This window comes from Daucus carota, chromosome 9 (assembly GCF_001625215.2).
Source record: "Daucus carota subsp. sativus chromosome 9, DH1 v3.0, whole genome shotgun sequence".
Taxonomy (NCBI): domain Eukaryota; kingdom Viridiplantae; phylum Streptophyta; class Magnoliopsida; order Apiales; family Apiaceae; genus Daucus; species Daucus carota.
In genome coordinates, this window is record NC_030389.2 from 4,501,932 (window position 1) to 4,524,514 (window position 22,583).

Consider the following 22,583-nt stretch of genomic DNA (forward strand, 5'->3'; position numbering starts at 1 on the left):
TAATTGAGTATAATTTTTGGTGTTAAATGATAGGTGTTGGTTACAGCGTAATGATATTGGACATGTGTTGATATATTTGAATATATATTCGATTTCGTGACACATTTATCATTTATGGGAATCTATGTGTTAATTTGATAGTGGAGTCGGCTTTGGGGTACAATGTATTTAGTTTCAAACCACCCCCTATACACAAAGGAATAGGCAGAGTAAGTGAAAAGAGACGAGAGATGGAACATGGGAAGGCTACCTACCAAAAAGAAGGAATCGAAGGAGTGAACAAGCAAGGTCCATGGACTCGTGAACAGGACTGGCATCTTACCTTCAATACAATGTTCCGGCTAACAATTGGGCATCTGTTCCTATTATAGTGTGCTATTACCTTCCTTACATGTGTTAAAAAGGGGTGTTTGTTGTAGTGTGTGTTTTAGCAGTAGAGATTACTCATGAATATTGTATTTAATTTTAATGATAATTATCTCAATTTGAACAATATACATAAATTGTAACTTACTTGATTATCCACCACACCAATCTCAAACATGTGCAAGGATGCTATGTTTGACATGTGGGATGTCCCGACAAATAGTGATCACAATTAAAATTTTATAAAATTTATAAAAGAATTTCTTTGATTTCTAGAATAGAAAATTTGAAGTTATTGAGAATTCTATTATTTCCATACTCAATAGAAATTTGAAGTTTGTGTTAGAATAGAAACGAGCATGTTCTTAAATATCATACTCCTACTTTGCTAAACAATATACATATTTAAAATCATCTTAGAAACTATGACGTTATATCTCAATAATTAGACGTGATAAAAACGGTATATTTTTTTTTTCATATAAAAGGCTGATGATGCACAACATGAAATTATAAAACGTGCTCCTAATTATGTTATGAATTTCGTAAAGAAATTTTTTTATCATCCGATTAGAAATTTTAGATATATAATGTTGATAGTCACAAGTATAAGTTTCATATGCAAGGTTTTGTTTACTTTTATCCATAGTTTGACTTATATTTCAAGACAGCTTATTCACCAAGTTCTAGAAAATTTATTTAAGTGTTATCTTCTATATTTAATAGATTTGACTATAACCTATATTTAAGTTAATTCTCAAGAGATAGATAACACCAAAAACTTTAGCAAGGAATGATCATCAATTTGTGAGGAAAAGGAGACACAATTAGCAATTGTGATCGTATTGAGGATTTTAATACGTGTTTGTGAAGTTCACACCCATTCGTATCCAGGACTAAACATTGTTAATGCACTTAAAATACCAAAGGTAATTTTTTTAAGAAGATTATGTTCTTTCTTTTAAACTTTTTTTGCTGAAATAAAGAAGTTGAATGATGTTTTACGCGAAAGAAAGGTGATTCTATCTCACTAAGCAAAAAGTGGTGGGAAAAGTCTCCTTATTAAAAGTGCGAAACTCTAGGTGTGGGGCTATCATTTTAACTAAACATTACCTTCTTATTTTGTGAGGCATAAGGCTGCTTAGGCCGGAAGGAGTACAAGAACAAATATGTGCCAGCTTTATCACAACCAGATTATATCACATAGGTGTTACATCGTCCGGGAAGGAGATATAACAAGGTTAAAATTATTGGAACAACCATTTGAAGAAGAAGAAGGTTAAAATTATGTATTATATATATGATTCAATTTTAAAATTTAATAAAGAATACCTTTAATTGAGATCCAAATTTGGTAAATTTGACCAACAAATTTAAATAGACCAAAATAAATGAATGGAGAGAGTAAATCATATATAATAAGATGTACCTCTTAAAATTTCTACCTCATAATTTATTTGTATCTTCAAACACAGTAACATATTGTTAGTGAATACTACTTAAAATATAGAATTTAGGTTTAAATAAGAATATTAATATAATAAAGAGCTATTATATTTCTTTTCTCTTAGCCAAAATTATACTACGAGTGTTTGGGCACTTTGATACTTTATATAGAATAGGTAGTTTATAAAGTAAAATGTTTGCAAGTTATTTGAATCCGCACCTAATTAATCTAATTGGACAGTCTTACATATTTTATTATTAAAAAAATATAACAAATACATTTTTTTTGCAACTCAGGCCCTACCCAACTACTTTTAATTACCTATGACATTAATAACTCACTTCTCCTAACAAATTTTATCTATGGAGCGGTCCTCTCCCAATCTCTCCTCAACTCATCCACACCCGCCCAGCCCATCTTTTCAACTGCTTATAATTACATAGGTTATTAGTTACTTATTTCTCCTCAGAGAAAATCCTAATACTGGTACCATCCTCTCCCATCTCTTCTCATGAGTTTCATATCAATTTGCACCCCCAGCCCACTTTATCAACTAGTTATAATTGCTCGGCCCAGCCCATATTGTCAACTACTTCATCCTCTCCCATCTCTTCTCATGAGTTTCATATCAATTTGCACCCCGAGCCCACATTATCAACTAGTTATAATTGCTCGGCCCAGCCCATATTGTCAACTACTTGTAATCTCCCAGGATATTAGGCCTTGGCCCAAGAAAAAACCCTAATCCAGGTGGTTGTTATCTCCATATCTTTACATATCCATTCTAATCAGCCCATATTGCCAAGTACTTATAAATACCTAGATTAGTAGCTTATTTCTCCACCAAAAAACCCTAATCCAAGTAGCCGTCCTCCTCACATCTTAGATCTCTAATTATCAACTCATGAGTTCCATCTCAACTTGCATCTTGTCATATTGTTTAAGGTAAATGTTTGTACTCTTTATAATTATATGGTCCTAGCGTGCTTGGTAACCATTTGTTTGTCAGTGATTTTCATTTTGCTAGTTAGATATGATTTTGTGTATATTCTTACTTAAATTCGTTATGTATTTAGACTATACTATATGATGAATTTGTTATGATCTTTTCTCTTGATATATATTTCACATAAGACCTTGATGTTTGTGATTTTTAATTTTAATATTTTGCATTATAAACTGATGAATTTTTATGAAATAGGTGTTTGATTCTTGTGTATATATGAAAACAAATTAGGAAGTTAAAAGTTTTGTAAAGAATAAGTAGAATAATGTTTTTCTGCTTCATTTTACAAAATCCAAAATGACAATATTGCTCTGAAACTTCTTATTTGTATGTCTATATGAAATTAAAACTAATCACATAAGTGAAATAAGGAGACTATGAATGTGTTATATAATTTAATTTGTATTTTTTCCACTTATTTTTATTGTTTTTGAAATTTTGTGTTAGTACTTTTGGATATTACACCTTCACATCTTATTATCGATGTGGCAACCTTATATTATACTAAAGCCTAATTACTTGTTTGCAGAAACTCTACTCATATTCTTGATGATAAACAATGAAGAAGGTGCTCTAATATTGTGAGTTATTAGGCCATAATTCACATGACCACGGAATATCAAATTCCTACTCCTTTGCTTCCCAAACGCGTGTGTTATTTTGCAAGATATTGCAGAAAATATGGTGCGGGAGTGTGGGTAGTGGTCGATGTTTCAATAGACGATGTACTCTCCATTCCGGGAATCACGACCTACCAAAAAAGGCCATCAGGTTGCGTGATAGATGAAATGTCTAATGGAACTTCAAAGGTAGGTAATTCAAAAGGTTTTGTATTATGTATGGTCATAGTCTTATCAGCTTAGTTCTAAAGTATTATTTATGGATATTACTCCCTACTTACTACTTATGTCATTTGAGTTAAATAACTAATTACTATTATTGATGTGATTTACTAGGTTACCTGGATCGAGAATGTACATGCCGAAAACAATAATGTTAGCACTATGTGTGAAGGCATACTACGTTCTGGTCTGGGATTTGAGCCAAGAGATGGATTTCAATCTTATAGTTACATCGTCGACGTTCTGCAGCTGCGATTTCCTGGATTGTTCCATCAACACACTTCGGCAATTTAATTGAGTATAATTTTTGGTGTTAAATGATAGGTGTTGGTTACAGCGTAATGATATTGGACATGTGTTGATATATTTGAATATAATATTCGATTTCGTGACACATTTATCATTATGGGAATCTATGTGTTAATTTGATAGTGGAGTCGGCTTTGGGGTAATCAATGTATTTAGTTTCAACCACCCCCTATACACAAAGGAATAGGCAGAGTAAGTGAAAAGAGACGAGAGATGGAACATGGGAAGGCTACCTACCAAAAAGAAGGAATCGAAGGAGTGAACAAGCAAGGTCCATGGACTCGTGAACAGGACTGGCATCTTACCTTCAATACAATGTTCCGGCTAACAATTGGGCATCTGTTTCTATTAGTTGTGCTATTACCTTCCTTACATGTGTTAAAAAGGGGTGTTTGTTGTAGTGTGTGTTTAGCAGTAGAGATTACTCATGAATATTGTATTTAATTTTAATGATAATTATCTCAATTTGAACAATATACATAAATTGTAACTTACTTGATTATCCACCACACCAATCTCAAACATGTGCAAGGATGCTATGTTTGACATGTGGGATGTCCGACAAATAGTGATCACAATTAAAATTTTATAAAATTTATAAAAGAATTTCTTTGATTTCTAGAATAGAAAATTTGAAGTTATTGAGAATTCTATTATTTCCATACTCAATAGAAATTTGAAGTTGTGTTAGAATAGAAACGAGCATGTTCTTAAATATCATACTCCTACTTTGCTAAACAATATACATATTTAAAATCATCTTAGAAACCATGACGTTATATCTCAATAATTAGACGTGATAAAAACGGTATGATTTTTTTTTCATATAAAAGGCTGATGATGAACAACATGAAATTATAAAACGTGCTCCTAATTATGTTATGAATTTCGTAAAGAAATTTTTTTATCATCCGATTAGAATATTTAGATATATAATTGTTGATAGTCACAAGTATAAGTTCATATGCAAGGTTTTGTTTACTTTTATCCATAGTTTGACTTATATTTCAAGACAGCTTATTCACCAAGTTCTAGAAAATTTATTTAAGTGTTATCTTTTATATTTAATAGATTTGACTATAACCTATATTTAAGTTAATTCTCAAGAGATAGATAACACCAAAAACTTTAGCAAGGAATGATCATCAATTTGTGAGGAAAAGGAGACACAATTAGCAATTGTGATCGTATTGAGGATTTTAATACGTGTTTGTGAAGTTCACACCCATTCGTATCCAGGACTAAACATTGTTAATGCACTTAAAATACCAAAGGTAATTTTTTAAGAAGATTATGTTCTTTCTTTTAAACTTTTTTGCTGAAATAAAGAAGTTGAATGATGTTTTACGCGAAAGAAAGGTGATTCTATCTCACTAAGCAAAAAGTGGTGGGAAAAGTCTCCTTATTAAAAGTGCGAAACTCTAGGTGTGGGGCTATCATTTTAACTAAACATTACCTTCTTATTTTGTGAGGCATAAGGCTGCTTAGGCCGGAAGGAGTACAAGAACAAATATGTGCCAGCTTTATCACAACCAGATTATATCACATAGGTGTTACATCGTCCGGGAAGGAGATATAACAAGGTTAAAATTATTGGAACAACCATTTGAAGAAGAAGAAGGTTAAAATTATGTATTATATGATTCAATTTTAAAATTTAATAAAGAATACCTTTAATTGAGATCCAAATTTGGTAAATTTGACCAACAAATTTAAAATAGACCAAAATAAATGAATGGAGAGAGTAAATCATATATAATAAGATGTACCTCTTAAAATTTCTACCTCATAATTTATTTGTATCTTCAAACACAGTAACATATTGTTAGTGAATACTAACTTTAAAATATAGGAATTTAAGTTTTAAATAAGAATATTAATATAATAAAGAGCTATTATATTTCTTTTCTCTTAGCCAAAATTAATCTACGAGTGTTTGGGCACTTTGATACTTTATATAGAATATGTAGTTTATAAAGTAAAATGTTTGCAAGTTGTTTGAATCCGCACCTAATTAATCTAATTGGACAGTCTTACATATTTTATTATTAAAAAAATATAACAAATACATTTTTTTGCAACTCAGGCCCTACCAACTACTTTTAATTACCTATGACATTTATAACTCACTTCTCCTAACAAATTAATCTATGGAGCGGTCCTCTCCCAATCTCTCCTCAACTCATCCACACCCGCCCGGCCCATCTTTTCAACTACTTATAATTACATAGGTTATTAGTTACTTATTTCTCCTCAGAGAAAATCCTAATACTGGTACCATCCTCTCCCATCTCTTCTCATGAGTTTCATATCAATTTGCACCCCCAGCCCACTTTATCAACTAGTTATAATTGCTCGGCCCAGCCCATATTGTCAACTACTTCATCCTCTCCCATCTCTTCTCATGAGTTTCATATCAATTTGCACCCCGAGCCCACATTATCAACTAGTTATAATTGCTCGGCCAGCCCATATGTCAACTACTTGTAATCTCCCAGGATATTAGGCCTTGGCCCAAGAAAAAACCCTAATCCAGGTGGTTGTTATCTCCATATCTTTACATATCCATTCTAATCAGCCCAGCCCATATTGCCAAGTACTTATAAATACCTAGATTAGTAGCTTATTTCTCCACCAAAAAACCCTAATCCAAGTAGCCGTCCTCCTCACATCTTAGATCTCTAATTATCAACTCATGAGTTCCATCTCAACTTGCATCTTGTCATATTGTTTAAGGTAAATGTTTGTACTCTTTATAATTATATGGTCCTAGCGTGCTTGGTAACCATTTGTTTGTCAGTGATTTTTCATTTTGCTAGTTAGATATGATTTTGTGTATATTTCTTACTTAAATTCGTTATGTATTTAGACTATACATATATGATGAATTTGTTATGATCTTTTCTCTTGATATATATTTCACATAAGACCTTGATGTTTGTGATTTTTAATTTTAATATTTTGCATTATAAACTGATGAATTTTTATGAAATAGGTGTTTGATTCTTGTGTATATATGAAAACAAATTAGGAAGTTAAAAAGTTTTTGTAAAGAATAAGTAGAATAATGTTTTTCTGCTTCATTTTACAAAATCCAAAATGACAATATTGCTCTGAAACTTCTTATTTGTATGTCTATAATGAAATTAAAACTAATCACATAAGTGAAATAAGGAGACTATGAATGTGTTATATAATTTAATTTGTATTTTTTCCACTTATTTTTATTGTTTTTGAAATTTTGTGTTAGTACTTTTGGATATTACACCTTCACATCTTATTATCGATGTGGCAACCTTATATTATACTAAAGCCTAATTACTTGTTTGCAGAAACTCTACTCATATTCTTGATGATAAACAATGAAGAAGGTGCTCTAATATTGTGAGTTATTAGGCCATAATTCACATGACCACGGAATATCAAATTCCTACTCCTTTGCTTCCCAAACGCGTGTGTTATTTTGCAAGATATTGCAGAAAATATGGTGCGGGAGTGTGGGTAGTGGTCGATGTTTCAATAGACGATGTACTCTCCATTCCGGGAATCACGACCTACCAAAAAAGGCCATCAGGTTGCGTGATAGATGAAATGTCTAATGGAACTTCAAAGGTAGGTAATTCAAAAGGTTTTGTATTATGTATGGTCATAGTCTTATCAGCTTAGTTCTAAAGTATTATTTATGGATATTACTCCCTACTTACTACTTATGTCATTTGAGTTAAATAACTAATTACTATTATTGATGTGATTTACTAGGTTACCTGGATCGAGAATGTACATGCCGAAAACAATAATGTTAGCACTATGTGTGAAGGCATACTACGTTCTGGTCTGGGATTTGGAGCCAAGAGATGGATTTCAATCTTATAGTTACATCGTCGACGTTCTGCAGCTGCGATTTCCTGGATTGTTCCATCAACACACTTCGGCAATTTAATTGAGTATAATTTTTGGTGTTAAATGATAGGTGTTGGTTACAGCGTAATGATATTGGACATGTGTTGATATATTTGAATATAATATTCGATTTCGTGACACATTTATCATTTATGGGAATCTATGTGTTAATTTGATAGTGGAGTCGGCTTTGGGGTAATCAATGTATTTAGTTTCAAACCACCCCCTATACACAAAGGAATAGGCAGAGTAAGTGAAAAGAGACGAGAGATGGAACATGGGAAGGCTACCTACCAAAAAGAAGGAATCGAAGGAGTGAACAAGCAAGGTCCATGGACTCGTGAACAGGACTGGCATCTTACCTTCAATACAATGTTCCGGCTAACAATTGGGCATCTGTTTCTATTAGTTGTGCTATTACCTTCCTTACATGTGTTAAAAAGGGGTGTTTGTTGTAGTGTGTGTTTTAGCAGTAGAGATTACTCATGAATATTGTATTTAATTTTAATGATAATTATCTCAATTTGAACAATATACATAAATTGTAACTTACTTGATTATCCACCACACCAATCTCAAACATGTGCAAGGATGCTATGTTTGACATGTGGGATGTCCCGACAAATAGTGATCACAATTAAAATTTTATAAAATTTATAAAAGAATTTCTTTGATTTCTAGAATAGAAAATTTGAAGTTATTGAGAATTCTATTATTTCCATACTCAATAGAAATTTGAAGTTTGTGTTAGAATAGAAACGAGCATGTTCTTAAATATCATACTCCTACTTTGCTAAACAATATACATATTTAAAATCATCTTAGAAACCATGACGTTATATCTCAATAATTAGACGTGATAAAAACGGTATGATTTTTTTTTCATATAAAAGGCTGATGATGAACAACATGAAATTATAAAACGTGCTCCTAATTATGTTATGAATTTCGTAAAGAAATTTTTTTATCATCCGATTAGAAATATTTAGATATATAATTGTTGATAGTCACAAGTATAAGTTTCATATGCAAGGTTTTGTTTACTTTTATCCATAGTTTGACTTATATTTCAAGACAGCTTATTCACCAAGTTCTAGAAAATTTATTTAAGTGTTATCTTTTATATTTAATAGATTTGACTATAACCTATATTTAAGTTAATTCTCAAGAGATAGATAACACCAAAACTTTAGCAAGGAATGATCATCAATTTGTGAGGAAAAGGAGACACAATTAGCAATTGTGATCGTATTGAGGATTTTAATACGTGTTTGTGAAGTTCACACCCATTCGTATCCAGGACTAAACATTGTTAATGCACTTAAAATACCAAAGGTAATTTTTTTAAGAAGATTATGTTCTTTCTTTTAAACTTTTTTTGCTGAAATAAAGAAGTTGAATGATGTTTTACGCGAAAGAAAGGTGATTCTATCTCACTAAGCAAAAAGTGGTGGGAAAAGTCTCCTTATTAAAAGTGCGAAACTCTAGGTGTGGGGCTATCATTTTAACTAAACATTACCTTCTTATTTTGTGAGGCATAAGGCTGCTTAGGCCGGAAGGAGTACAAGAACAAATATGTGCCAGCTTTATCACAACCAGATTATATCACATAGGTGTTACATCGTCCGGGAAGGAGATATAACAAGGTTAAAATTATTGGAACAACCATTTGAAGAAGAAGAAGGTTAAAATTATGTATTATATGATTCAATTTTAAAATTTAATAAAGAATACCTTTAATTGAGATCCAAATTTGGTAAATTTGACCAACAAATTTAAAATAGACCAAAATAAATGAATGGAGAGAGTAAATCATATATAATAAGATGTACCTCTTAAAATTTCTACCTCATAATTTATTTGTATCTTCAAACACAGTAACATATTGTTAGTGAATACTAACTTTAAAATATAGGAATTTAAGTTTTAAATAAGAATATTAATATAATAAAGAGCTATTATATTTCTTTTCTCTTAGCCAAAATTAATCTACGAGTGTTTGGGCACTTTGATACTTTATATAGAATATGTAGTTTATAAAGTAAAATGTTTGCAAGTTGTTTGAATCCGCACCTAATTAATCTAATTGGACAGTCTTACATATTTTATTATTAAAAAAATATAACAAATACATTTTTTTTGCAACTCAGGCCCTACCCAACTACTTTTAATTACCTATGACATTTATAACTCACTTCTCCTAACAAATTAATCTATGGAGCGGTCCTCTCCCAATCTCTCCTCAACTCATCCACACCCGCCCGGCCCATCTTTTCAACTACTTATAATTACATAGGTTATTAGTTACTTATTTCTCCTCAGAGAAAATCCTAATACTGGTACCATCCTCTCCCATCTCTTCTCATGAGTTTCATATCAATTTGCACCCCGAGCCCACTTTATCAACTAGTTATAATTGCTCGGCCCAACCCATATTGTCAACTACTTCATCCTCTCCCATCTCTTCTCATGAGTTTCATATCAATTTGCACCCCGAGCTCACATTATCAACTAGTTATAATTGCTCGGCCCAGCCCATATTGTCAACTACTTGTAATCTCCCAGGATATTAGGCCTTGGCCCAAGAAAAAACCCTAATCCAGGTGGTTGTTATCTCCATATCTTTACATATCCATTCTAATCAGCCCAGCCCATATTGCCAAGTACTTATAAATACCTAGATTAGTAGCTTATTTCTCCACCAAAAAACCCTAATCCAAGTAGCCGTCCTCCTCACATCTTAGATCTCTAATTATCAACTCATGAGTTCCATCTCAACTTGCATCTTGTCATATTGTTTAAGGTAAATGTTTGTACTCTTTATAATTATATGGTCCTAGCGTGCTTGGTAACCATTTGTTTGTCAGTGATTTTTCATTTTGCTAGTTAGATATGATTTTGTGTATATTTCTTACTTAAATTCGTTATGTATTTAGACTATACATATATGATGAATTTGTTATGATCTTTTCTCTTGATATATATTTCACATAAGACCTTGATGTTTGTGATTTTTAATTTTAATATTTTGCATTATAAACTGATGAATTTTTTATGAAATAGGTGCTTGATTCTTGTGTATATATGAAAACATATTAGGAAGTTAAAAAGTTTTTGTAAAGAATAAGTAGAATAAGGTTTTTCTGCTTCATTTTACAAAATCCAAAATGACAATATTGCTATGAAACTTCTTATTTGTATGTCTATAATGAAATTAAAACTAATCACATAAGTGAATAAGGAGACTATGAATGTGTTATATAATTTAATTTGTATTTTTTCCACTTATTTTTATTGTTTTTGAAATTTTGTGTTAGTACTTTTGGATATTACACCATCACATCTTATTATCGATGTGGCAACCTTATATTATACTAAAGCCTAATTACTTGTTTGCAGAAACTGTACTCATATTCTTGATGATAAACAATGAAGAAGGTGCTCCAATATTGTGAGTTATTAGGCCATAATTCACATGACCACGGAATATCAAATTCCTACTCCTTTGCTTCCCAAACGCGTGTGTTATTTTGCAAGATATTGCAGAAAATATGGTGCGGGAGTGTGGGTAGTGGTCGATGTTTCAATAGACGATGTACTCTCCATTCCGGGAATCACGACCTGCCAAAAAAGGCCATCAGGTTGCGTGATAGATGAAATGTCTAATGGAACTTCAAAGGTAGGTAATTCAAAAAGTTTTGTATTATGTATGGTCATAGTCTTATCAGCTTAGTTCTAAAGTATTATTTATGGATATTACTCCCTACTTACTACTTATGTCATTTGAGTTAAATAACTAATTACTATTATTGATGTGATTTACTAGGTTACCTGGATCGAGAATGTACATACCGAAAACAATAATGTTAGCACTATGTGTGAAGGCATACTACGTTCTGGTCTGGGATTTGGAGCCAAGAGATGGATTTCAATCTTATAGTTACATCGTCGACGTTCTGCAGCTGCGATTTCCTGGATTGTTCCATCAACACACTTCGGCAATTTAATTGAGTATAATTTTTGGTGTTAAATGATAGGTGTTGGTTACAGCGTAATGATATTGGACATGTGTTGATATATTTGAATATAATATTCGATTTCATGACACATGTATCATTTATGGGAATCTATGTGTTAATTTGATAGTGGAGTCGGCTTTGGGGTAATCAATGTATTTAGTTTCAAACCACCCCCTATACACAAAGGAATACGCAGAGTAAGTGAAAAGAGACGAGAGATGGGACATGGGAAGGCTACCTACCAAAAAGAAGGAATCGAAGGAGTGAACAAGCAAGGTCTATGGACTCCTGAACAGGACTTGCATCTTACCTTCAATACAATGTTCCGGCTAACAATTGGGCATCTGTTCCTATTAGTTGTGCTATTACCTTGCTCAAGCAGGTGAGCCCTAAAAATAGGACTCGAGTAAGTTGTCCTAGTGATTTAAGGCATCGCTAGGACATTATTGAAGCGATATTTTTAATCAAATGTCTCAAATTATAACTTAAGACATCATTTAAGGCAGCTCTTGGACTTGCTCTAACTAAAATTAGACAAATGTTTTTGCAAAAAAAAATTTAGACAAAAGTGGGACCGATACTAGTGGGGGGCAACACAATCCTCGGGTCACGTGCAATTTCTACACTGCCGAAACTACCATCAGTATTTATCGGAAAGAAGATAAATGAAACACCAAATTGATAAAATCCTACAAGGGTACGTCTGGTAATTAATTAAATATCTTATAAGAGTATCTCCAATGGTGAAAACCCTTAGCTAAAATTTTCTAGGTGGCGCTTATTTGGCATCTACGTGTCACTTTTAAAGATTATGTAAAAAAATTGGAACTCCAACCCTCCCTCCCCTTGGCAAAAAATATAGCCAACCATGTTTGGTTGGCTATATTTGTCGATCCAACAAAGCTTTTAGGTATAAATTTACATAAGGATGAATATAGATAATTTCATTGGAGTAATTATTGGAACCCTTAGCAAAAAATTTACATATTCAATATAGCCAATGGAAATAGCCAACTATTATACATATTACCCTTGGAGTTGCTCTTAGAAATAACAACACCTTTTTTTCCTTTTTACGTTTTGCATCTCAACGGACCGACTTTCTGATATTTGAATTATCCTTGCGAATTATCAAACTACCCTGCTAGGTGCTCTCCAAAAAACTCCAATACCAGGGGCATATCCGTAATTTGGGAAAGCATCCTGAATTCATTAAAGACTCCAGTGGCACAAACAGTAATTACGCGTAAACACGAGCCTCATCTGCAACCGAAAACTAGACATGATCTCTTTCCTGGCTATTACCTTCCTTACATGTGTTAAAAAGGGGTGTTTGTTGTAGTGTGTGTTTTAGCAGTAGAGATTACTCATGAATATTGTATTTAATTTTAGTGATAATTTATCTCAATTTGAACAATATACATAAATTGTAACTTACTTGATTATCCACCACACCAATCTCAAACATGTGCAAGGATGCTATGTTTGACATGTGGGATGTCCCGACAAATAGTGATCACAATTAAAAATATTATAAAATTTATAAAAGAATTTCTTTGATTTCTAGAATAGAAAATTTGAAGTTATTGAGAATTCTATTATTTCCATACTCAATAGAAATTTGAAGTTTGTGTTAGAATAGAAACGAGTATGTTCTTAAATATCATACTCCTACTTTCCTACACAATATACATATTTAAAATCATCTTAGAAACTATGACGTTATATCTCAATAATTAGACGTGATAAAAACGGAATGATTTTTTTTTCATATAAAAGGTCGATGATGCACACCATGAAATTATAAAACGTGCTCCTAATTATGTTATGAATTTCGTAAAGAAATTTTTTTATCATCCGATTAGAAATATTTAGACATATATTTGTTGATAGTCACAAGTATAAGTTTCATATGCAAGGTTTTGTTTTCTTTTATCCATAATTTGACCTATATATCAAGACAGCTTATTCACCAAGTTCCAGAAAATTTATTTAAGTGTTATCTTCTATATTTAATAGATTTGACTGTAACCCATATTTGAGTTAATTTTCAAGAGATAGATAACACCAAAAACTTTAGCTAGGAATGCTCATCAATTTGTGAGGAAAAAGAGACACAATTATCAATTATGATTGTATTGAGGATGTTAATTCGTGCTTGTGGAGTTCACACCCATTCGGATCCAGGACTAAACATTGTTAATGCACTTAAAATACCAAATGTAATATTTTTAATAAGATTATGTTCTTTCTTTTTAACTTTTTTTGCTGAAATAAAGAAGTTGAATGATGTTTCACGTGAAAGAAGGGTGATGCTATCTCAGTAAACAAAAAGTGGCCGGAGAAGTCTTCGTATTAAAAGTGCGAAACTCTAGGTGTGGGGCTATCATTTTAACTAAACATTACCTTCTTATTCTCTGAGGCATAAGGCTGCTAAGGCCCCAAGGAGTACAAGAACAAATATGTGCCAACTTTGTCACAACCAGATTATGTCACATAGGTGTTACATATTCCTGGAAGGACATATAACAAAGTTAAAATTGTTGGAACACCCATTTGAAGAAGAAGAAGGTTAAAATTAATACTCTCAAGGTTTTGATGATGACACTAACAGCAAGCTAATCACATAAAACTGATATGTGTAAGCTTGCTATCAAAGGTTGCTATATGCGGACTAATAGTATTTCAGGATATCAGCATATTTGAATCTGTCAGCAAGCTTACAGGGATATTTGCAAGCTATCAGCAGGCTTACAGCGTGAACAGAGAATCAATTGGATAAAGATCAAAGTCTAAAATCATGGAGATTTAACAAGAAACGAATTGTAAGGATTCTAATATTTGTATATATCTTATATAAATATTAGAGCTCAGTTTTATAAAGATTTTTTATTCAAAAACGTTTTCCTAACTAATAGGAAATTTTATCTCAAATCGATCTTATCTTAAAACTCCTATTTAGTTTCAAACTGTTGGATTTTATTTAAATATCTGACTGAGTTGATTTCAAACGTACTCTATCTTTTACTCAGTAAACTTGTATCATCCAAACGTTCATTATTCAAATCAAATTTAAACGTGAAGTTGTTACCAAAATCGTTGGATAATTTGTTGAATTATGACCGTTAGTGTGATATATAAATACTTGAGTGTGATGATTTCGTTTTCAACAACAAGAAGTACACACCAAGCTTTCTGAAATACAACTCTTTTCATTGCAAAATCTTTCTTTGAGCTCTAGTACTTATATTTGCATATATATCTATATTCAGAGTTCATAGTTTCGGTTATATTACATTCATACATTGTATTGTTCAAGGTGTAATGTTTTGTTGCTGTGTATCCAGCTTGTGAAACAAAGGAACAAGGGGACTACTTAGCTAGTGGAATATACTTGGGAAGTATAGGTCTTGGTAGGCTTTTGGTTCGTGGTTCAGGGGTTTCAGCAGGCTGATAACAGGAACAAGGGTTGAAAGGAGTTATATTATTGAATCTTGTAATCATTAACATTCTTGATTAATAATATAATCTCTTACCAGTTGGTAGGGGATCAGGACGTAGACCAATAGGGTTAGGGGTCGAACCTGGCTAAAATTCTTGGTGTTGCTAGATTATTGCTTTTATATTTTTTGCATCGCATTTATATTGTTAGCTAGCTGACTGTCTATTCTAAAAATTAACAGCAAACTGTCTTTGACAGATTAATTATTCGGTAACTTATAAAAATCGGGTATATTAGCCATAAAACCTATTCACCCCCTCTCTAGGTGTATAATTTCAATTGGTATCAGAGCCAGGTTATACTGATACTTCTGTAACAGGAATAGTATCGATCGATATGGCTGATCACTTTCAGGGAAAGTCCGATTTTAGAGCTCCTCTACTTACAGGTTCTGACAACTACAATTGGTGGAAAGACCAAATGGAGGCTCATCTATCCAGAGATCCCCTAATGCAAAGAGTTGTGCAAAGAGGTCCTTATGAATATCTTGATAAAGATGGCAAAGTCAAGGACGTTGATGTTCTCACCATGGACGAGCTATCAAAGGTTGCTGCCAACGGAAAAGCAAGGAGTACATTGATCAATGGGCTGAATCAAGCTGAATATGACAAGGTGTCTTCTCTCAAAACAGCAAAGGAAATATGGGATGCATTGGAGACATATCATGAAGGCTCACAGGGATTAAAGAAGGTCAAGCTCGGAAAGCTCATGAAAGAATTCGGAAGCTTTGCTATCAAGAAGGGAGAATCCATTCGGGAAAGCCAAGCTAGATATATGTGATCTTTGGATTTACAAAGTCAGTCAAAAGCTTGCTATTGGAAATTAAGCAGAGACATTGTACCATAAACATAAACAAGAAAAAACATTCTAAACACTATGTTAGCAGATGGCTTGCCTAAAGGTCACAGACTAACGAAAATAAGTAACTCGGCACACAATCTGGATGTACCAAAGGCGGAGGCAGAAGTAATATTATGTAACTGGCTGGAGCAACACAAATTTCTTATCTAAGATTATACGGTATAGATGTATGCACACAAAACTAGATTCCCTTACCTTTAAATCCACATATGTTCTGTGCTTGGCATTGTCAAAAGCTCCCAATTTGACATCACACCATCTACAAGATGATGGTCTCATTAGAGTGAATATAGGAGACAAGCAAAAAGCTAAACATAAACACAAGCCCAACCTTACTTTAATATATTCCCTATATTTCGTCATAGTTTACGGTCAAGCAACTCCCTTTCAAGTAAACACTGATAGTTGTAGGGATTATATCGAAATAGTTACAATTATATAATATTGCAATAGATATCTCTATTTTAAACTAACATATATCTATATATTAAGCCATAATTCAATTCAATCAAAATTCTAATAATCTTACCTGATGGAAATTTCTAAACCAGAAACTAAATCTACCATCCTAATATTATCTATTGTAGTTGTTAGTTCGACAAGGTAATCAGACTACAATCAACTAAAAGGACACGCGTCAACTTATGAACAATGAAAAAGAACATAACAAAAAGTTTAGATGGGTCTGGTTACCTGGAGGATCTTGATTCTACCAGCAATATGAGGCCTGTCCACTGTAACCTCTTTATCGAACCTTCCAGGCCTTAGCAATGCTGAATCAAGAACATCAGGCCTGTTGGTAGCCGCCAAGACAATAAGTATAAACTTACGTATAAACCTACTACAGGTAAAGAGTTAGAGAGTTCACCTTTATGGTAACATAGATAAGAGCAGGAAGAAATTCATCAGCACCAAGAGGATTCTCATTTGAAGCAATGGATACATTGAGCAGCAAGTTATTGATAACCTTGCAACAGTTAAGGATGCAGCAAGTTTGTCTCGTGGAGCCTTGTACATGTTTATATTCTGCAACTCATTTTGTGCAAGCTGTGATTATGGAACTACAAAACATTAGCTATATACGGAGATATCAACAAGAAAAATCTACATACAAGTGCCCTCTCAATGATGTGACGGGGCAAAATTTTGTAATATGCTAGAAAAAGGGATACATTCACCAGTACAGAAGAAATAACACTCACCAACCATGAGGTTTCATTTTGATAAATTGGCTGAATATCCAAATTCTCAGGGCGTATGAATTGTTGTATTAGAGATACTTTCTCGTGGAGTAGGTCGTCTTCATTTACCTCTTCTGGAACTGAAGCATATACGCCGGTAAATAACTTTGTCATGACATACTTCTCCAATCCCTGAATTTGAGAAATATAAGTGAGGTAATGCAAACATATAACTACACAAGAACTGAAATAAACAAAAGAAATCATAAAGGGTAACACAAGTTTGTAAGCACATCGAAAACAAGAATCATAATTTATTTCTTAAATCAGCTATTTACTTTAATTAGAATATTTTGCAAAATGAACTATATCACAATTTTCCAATGGTTGGCATTTATTTTCAAAGATGCTATTCCAACAAATTGATATTAACATAGCAGGATTGCAGCAGCATGGAAGATAGACAGCACAAGTCAGTAAATGAATCAAATCTAAACCAATAAAAATCTTGTGGCATCATGCTTTAAACAGGAAAACTATCCGCTCATACTTTATAGTGACAAATGTAGGCATTTTCTCCACACAGAGCAAAATCAACACCCACTTATTTTAGTCATGTAAATAAATAATCAAAAATTAAAAATTTTATCTTGTACGACTTTTTTTTTTTGAAAATACAGTGAAAGTACTAGTTTGTAGAACGGGAATCGTGCCAGATTGACTGAAATATTTTTCATTTTCCTTATAAAGTCACGCAAGATAAATTTGGAAATTTTTTATTATTTTTTACATGTCTAAAATGAATATATGTTAACATCCGTACGGTTGGAACGCCCTGAAAATGATTTGAAAAAAATGACTAATCGGGATGTAATTTTGAGTATTAGATGTTAGACAACGGTTGGCATCAAACCGATGGGTAAGACATTTTTAAAATCGACGGCTCTCCTTTTGCCAACACATCGATCCAAGTGAAATCAATCAACGCCTCTTATTTCGCCAACTCAGCGATCCAAGTGAAATATTTTCCAGCAATCAGGTGGTACCATTATTTTTTGTAAACAGACAACAATTTTTTTTCAAAATTGTAAAACCGTTGTTTGATGCTTCTATGTTGACTCATTTACACAACGGAATCCATAACCATTGTCTATGAACTTTGCTTTCTACAATGGTATTTGTAATCCATTGTTTGATAGAGTCTAAGATATCAGTTTTAGTAAACCATTGTCTAAATTAGACAACGGAGTTGTCAAAAATTGTTGTCTTAAGATAGAATGAATTTTTGCACATACAACATGCATGCATTATTGTGTAAAAAGGTTTGCAAACAACAACTCATAAAATAACAGTTGTCTTAAGATAGAATGAATTTTTGTACATACAACATTCGTGCACCCTTGTGTAAAATAGTTATAAACAACAGTCCATAAAAACACAGTTGTCTAAATAAGTCAAATCGCGAACAGCTTAGACAATAGTGTGCAAAATCCTCTATAACCGTTGTTGGATGGAAAGCAAGACAACAGTTTTTTCATAGCAAAGAAAAGCCCGTTGTATGATTTTTTGGGACAACGGGTATATTTTCAACCGTTGTCTCATGACCGTTGTGTGAATGCGAATTTGTTGTAGTGTATGGGGCTGTGGAATTGTCCGATAATCAAGGGGGTGAATTTAAAGTGAACGGACAAAGGTTGAAACATTACTGGGGAGGTCAAGTTGCTCGTGACAAGATCTCTGTTGATTTGGTGGAGTCTTGAAAAGAAGGTACGTCTAGCCAAAGACGTTAAAGAAAAGCGCTTCTTGGGATGCAACCCATGGTTCTTGTAAGTTTTTATAATTATTATTTTACTTATTACTACTATTATGCTATCATATTTGTAATTTTATTATTAGTGGTAGTAGTAATATACCAATATTTATAATATTTTTATCATTAGATTTATTATATATATATATATATATATATATATATATATATATATATTACTCTCACAAGATGCTTTGATAAATTTTATTTGAAGTGTTTCAGAAAAGAGTGAAGTTTTATAAGTGGCTAAACATTTTTTTATAAAAAAAAAAAGGGAGGCGGAACCTCAAAACCGCCAACTTACTTTTTTAAGTTGGCGTCCCACTGTTCTGCGGCTTCGTTTTTGTGATCTACCTCCCCACCTTCAGGATTCACTAAGTGGTCCAAGTTTTTATGTTGCCATCCCATCCAATAGACTACCACTTCAATTGTGTCAACAAATGGATAGCAGTTACTATAATCTGAAACATTTGCTAGCTCTGACAGAATCATTCAAGCATCTTTCAGGGGAGTCTTCTTCTCAACTTCTTTTCTAGAATATTATTATTGATTTATTATCTTATATAATATATATATATATATATATATATATATATATATATATTTAGTTTTTTTTATTCATTGAGGACAATGAACCACTTAAGTGTGGGGAAGGGTTTTCAACAAAAAAAATATATATATATTATTAGTTAGAGTTTTTTTTATATTATTTTTTTAATAATTTTATAAGTTGAAATAAAAAATGATAAAAATTTATATTACCTTGTCTCATTATTAGGAAATTCATATTAGTTGCATTAATTGTAGAGCATATAGATGCATATTTTTTATTATTATTTTAGGTGCATTTTCATAATTCCATGAAAATTTGTTATACCATGTTGACATCCTATGATGATTAGCAACTTGATTAGTTTCTCAAATTCACTAAAAGCACAATCTTTAGTACGCAAGAATAATACCCAAGTGAATCTAGAATAATCATCAACAATAACAAAGACATATTGTTTACCTCCAATACTCTTATAAGCTTTGGGACCAAATACAATCAAGTGAAGAAGCTCTAAAGGTTTAGAAGTAGATACCATTTTCTTTGCATTATGTGGAGTTCTTGTTTGCTTTCCCAATTGACAAGCTGAACATGTCTCCATCTTGACATACTTGAGCTTTGGTAATCCTCAAACAAGCTTCTTTGCTGACAGCTTGCTGAGATGATCCTTATGAGCATGTCCAAGCCTTCTATGCCAAATTTCTGGATTATTATCCACAGCTGCTAAACAAACACCTGCCTCCTGTTCTTCAAAGTTCAAAATATAGACATTTCCTTCTCGTTTTGCAACTAGAGGAGTTTTGTTAGCACCAACAAGTATAGTACAATCATCCTTACCAAAATTGACAATATGGCCATCATCAAATAACTGACTTATACTAAGAAAGTTATAAGTAAGACCTTTAACATATTGTACCTTGTTAATGGAAATGATACTATTACATATAGTTCCTTTGCCAAGAATAGGAAGAGTTTTGCTATCACCAATTGTGACACGACCACCCTTCTTCATCTTCAAGCTTAGAATCTAGGATTTGTCTCCACTCATGTGTCTAGTGCATCCACTATCCAATATCCATTGAATTGGCTTTATTTTAGACACGAGACAAACCTACAAAACAAACACAAACAACTCAATGTTTTGGTACCCAAATTTTGTTTTGTCCAGCAGTGTTAGATGATAAAACATATAGAACATGTAAATTAGATTTCTTGATCCACATTTGGACCACTTTAGAACTCGTCTTCTATGTTCTGCCAGTCTTATCAGCATACTGTCTCGGAGCTGTCTTTGGTCTGTTTGCACTGTCAGCATACTGTCTGTGAGCTGACTTCCTTTTCCAGCTTGCTGATTGAGTATTCTTCATTGTGCAATTACTAGCAAGATGGCCCTTCTTTCCACACTTGTGACATGTCCTCCAAGGCATGGCCTAATTGTATGGAATGCCATTTTTCCCTTCATATCTCATTGATGATGTGGATGTAGAAGCTGCACCAATGCCTCCTTTGTCATGAGAACCTTTAGCATGTTTCATCATGGATTCGAGACTTTCTTCTCCTTGAACAAACTTTCCCATGGCTTTCTGAAGATCTTTAACTTCTTGCTCCAATGACTTGATCTTTTCAGCGTGAATAGAGATTTCAGCTAAGCTTTGAGTTTTGCTTAACTCGAAAGCTTCCAAACTTGCATCCTTAGCTTTAAGATCTGCTATCAGCGAGCTGAGTTCCTTCATGAGTGTATCATTCCTTCTTTGGATTTGCATGTTGTTTCCTTCAAGTTGTGAGATTTGTTCCTTGAGGGTAGCAATGATGCCACTACTAGCCTTGGCACTCTTTTCATTCAAGAAATCGCCTATGACTTTCTTCAAATGAACATTTTTTTTCTTGAGCTCATAATTCTCATTCTTAAGATCAATGAGTTTCATTATTGATAAACAACTCTTATCCTGCATGGTTAGTTCACAAGAGGTTGTATCAATAGAATGTAATTCAGAATTAATAGAGTGTACATCACTATTAGTCTCTGAATCTGAATCAGTTGTATCTATTGAGCCATCGAGACCAATAAGAGCCAAGTTAACCATCTCATCACTTGAAACATCAGAAGCTGATTCATCCTCATTATCACTCCATGTTAGAAGTGCCTTTGATTTCTTTTTGTTCTTGTAATCAGCTTGCTGTCTAGGTGGCTTTGGCTTGTTTTTGAGCTTGTAGCAATCCCTTTTGAAATGACCTTTCTTGCCACATTCGAAGCATGCATCATCTTTTGGATCTTTCTTAGCATTAAAAGCTTTGCTCTTTTCTCTTTTCATCTTATTCTTCTTTTCGATCACATCAAATGATTAAAGCATATTAAAACAACCATATGTTTTTCAAAAAAAAACAACCATATGTCTATGTCGTATATGTCGTACTAGAATACTAAGGTTAGTATCATGACATGAAACTCATATAAGGCACATATACAAGCAATAATCAAGCAAGTGATTAAAATATCGATCATGATATTATAATCCTAATGATATTATAATCATATAAGGCACATATACAAGCAATAATCAAGCAAAAGTTATAATTGTTCGAAATTGCCTAATGAAATTTACAACAACAGCGGAAGTACTCTATTTTCTTGCAATATCGTCGATCAAACAATTACATACAACATAACATATTGATTCTATTACATCATATCAAGATCTAACATGAATACAAATCATGATTACAAGATTACGAAAATAGGATAGAAAATAAGCTAGCATGATCAAACTCGTGATTTACATCAACCACCAT

At 32.7% G+C, this 22,583-nt stretch overlaps 2 protein-coding genes across 3 annotated transcripts in view; both read right to left on the reverse strand.

The window, feature by feature from the left end:
* Positions 1-16,819, reverse strand: part of LOC135149389 (uncharacterized) — a 37,726-nt gene extending 20,907 nt beyond the window's left edge. Inside the window, exons 1-2 of the mRNA XM_064085084.1 lie at positions 16,782-16,819; positions 16,448-16,511 (exon numbers count right to left, since the gene is read on the reverse strand). Of these exons, the coding sequence (XP_063941154.1) occupies positions 16,448-16,511; positions 16,782-16,819 (102 nt within the window). The remainder of the gene's footprint in view (positions 1-16,447; positions 16,512-16,781) is intronic.
* LOC135149209 (vacuolar protein sorting-associated protein 9A-like) lies at positions 11,284-21,934 on the reverse strand. Of its 2 annotated transcripts, none has more exons than XM_064084217.1 (7): positions 21,803-21,934; positions 20,329-20,904; positions 17,455-17,625; positions 17,121-17,299; positions 16,946-17,025; positions 16,448-16,511; positions 11,284-11,491 (listed from the first exon to the last, which is right to left on the reverse strand). In XM_064084217.1, the coding sequence occupies exons 2-4, from the start codon at positions 20,392-20,394 to the stop codon at positions 17,123-17,125; spliced, it is 414 nt and encodes a 137-aa protein (XP_063940287.1). In that variant the 5' UTR covers positions 20,395-20,904; positions 21,803-21,934; the 3' UTR covers positions 11,284-11,491; positions 16,448-16,511; positions 16,946-17,025; positions 17,121-17,122. The 2 variants fall into 2 exon arrangements, with proteins under 2 accessions (XP_063940287.1, XP_063940286.1); XM_064084216.1 differs by having other exon boundaries at positions 16,946-17,045.
* Between the last annotated feature and the right edge of the window lie 649 nt (positions 21,935-22,583).

Coding starts and splice junctions, on each gene's coding strand:
- LOC135149209 (XM_064084217.1), bottom strand. CDS start 20,394: ATGGAGACATGTTCAGCTTGTCAATTGGGAAAGCAAACAAGAACTCCA. Junction 17,626..20,328: donor CACATAATGCAAAGAAAATG/GTATCTACTTCT, acceptor TCTCAAATTCAG/GGATTGGAGAAGTATGTCAT. Junction 17,300..17,454: donor AAAATGAAACCTCATGGTTG/GTGAGTGTTATT, acceptor CCATAATCACAG/CTTGCACAAAATGAGTTGCA.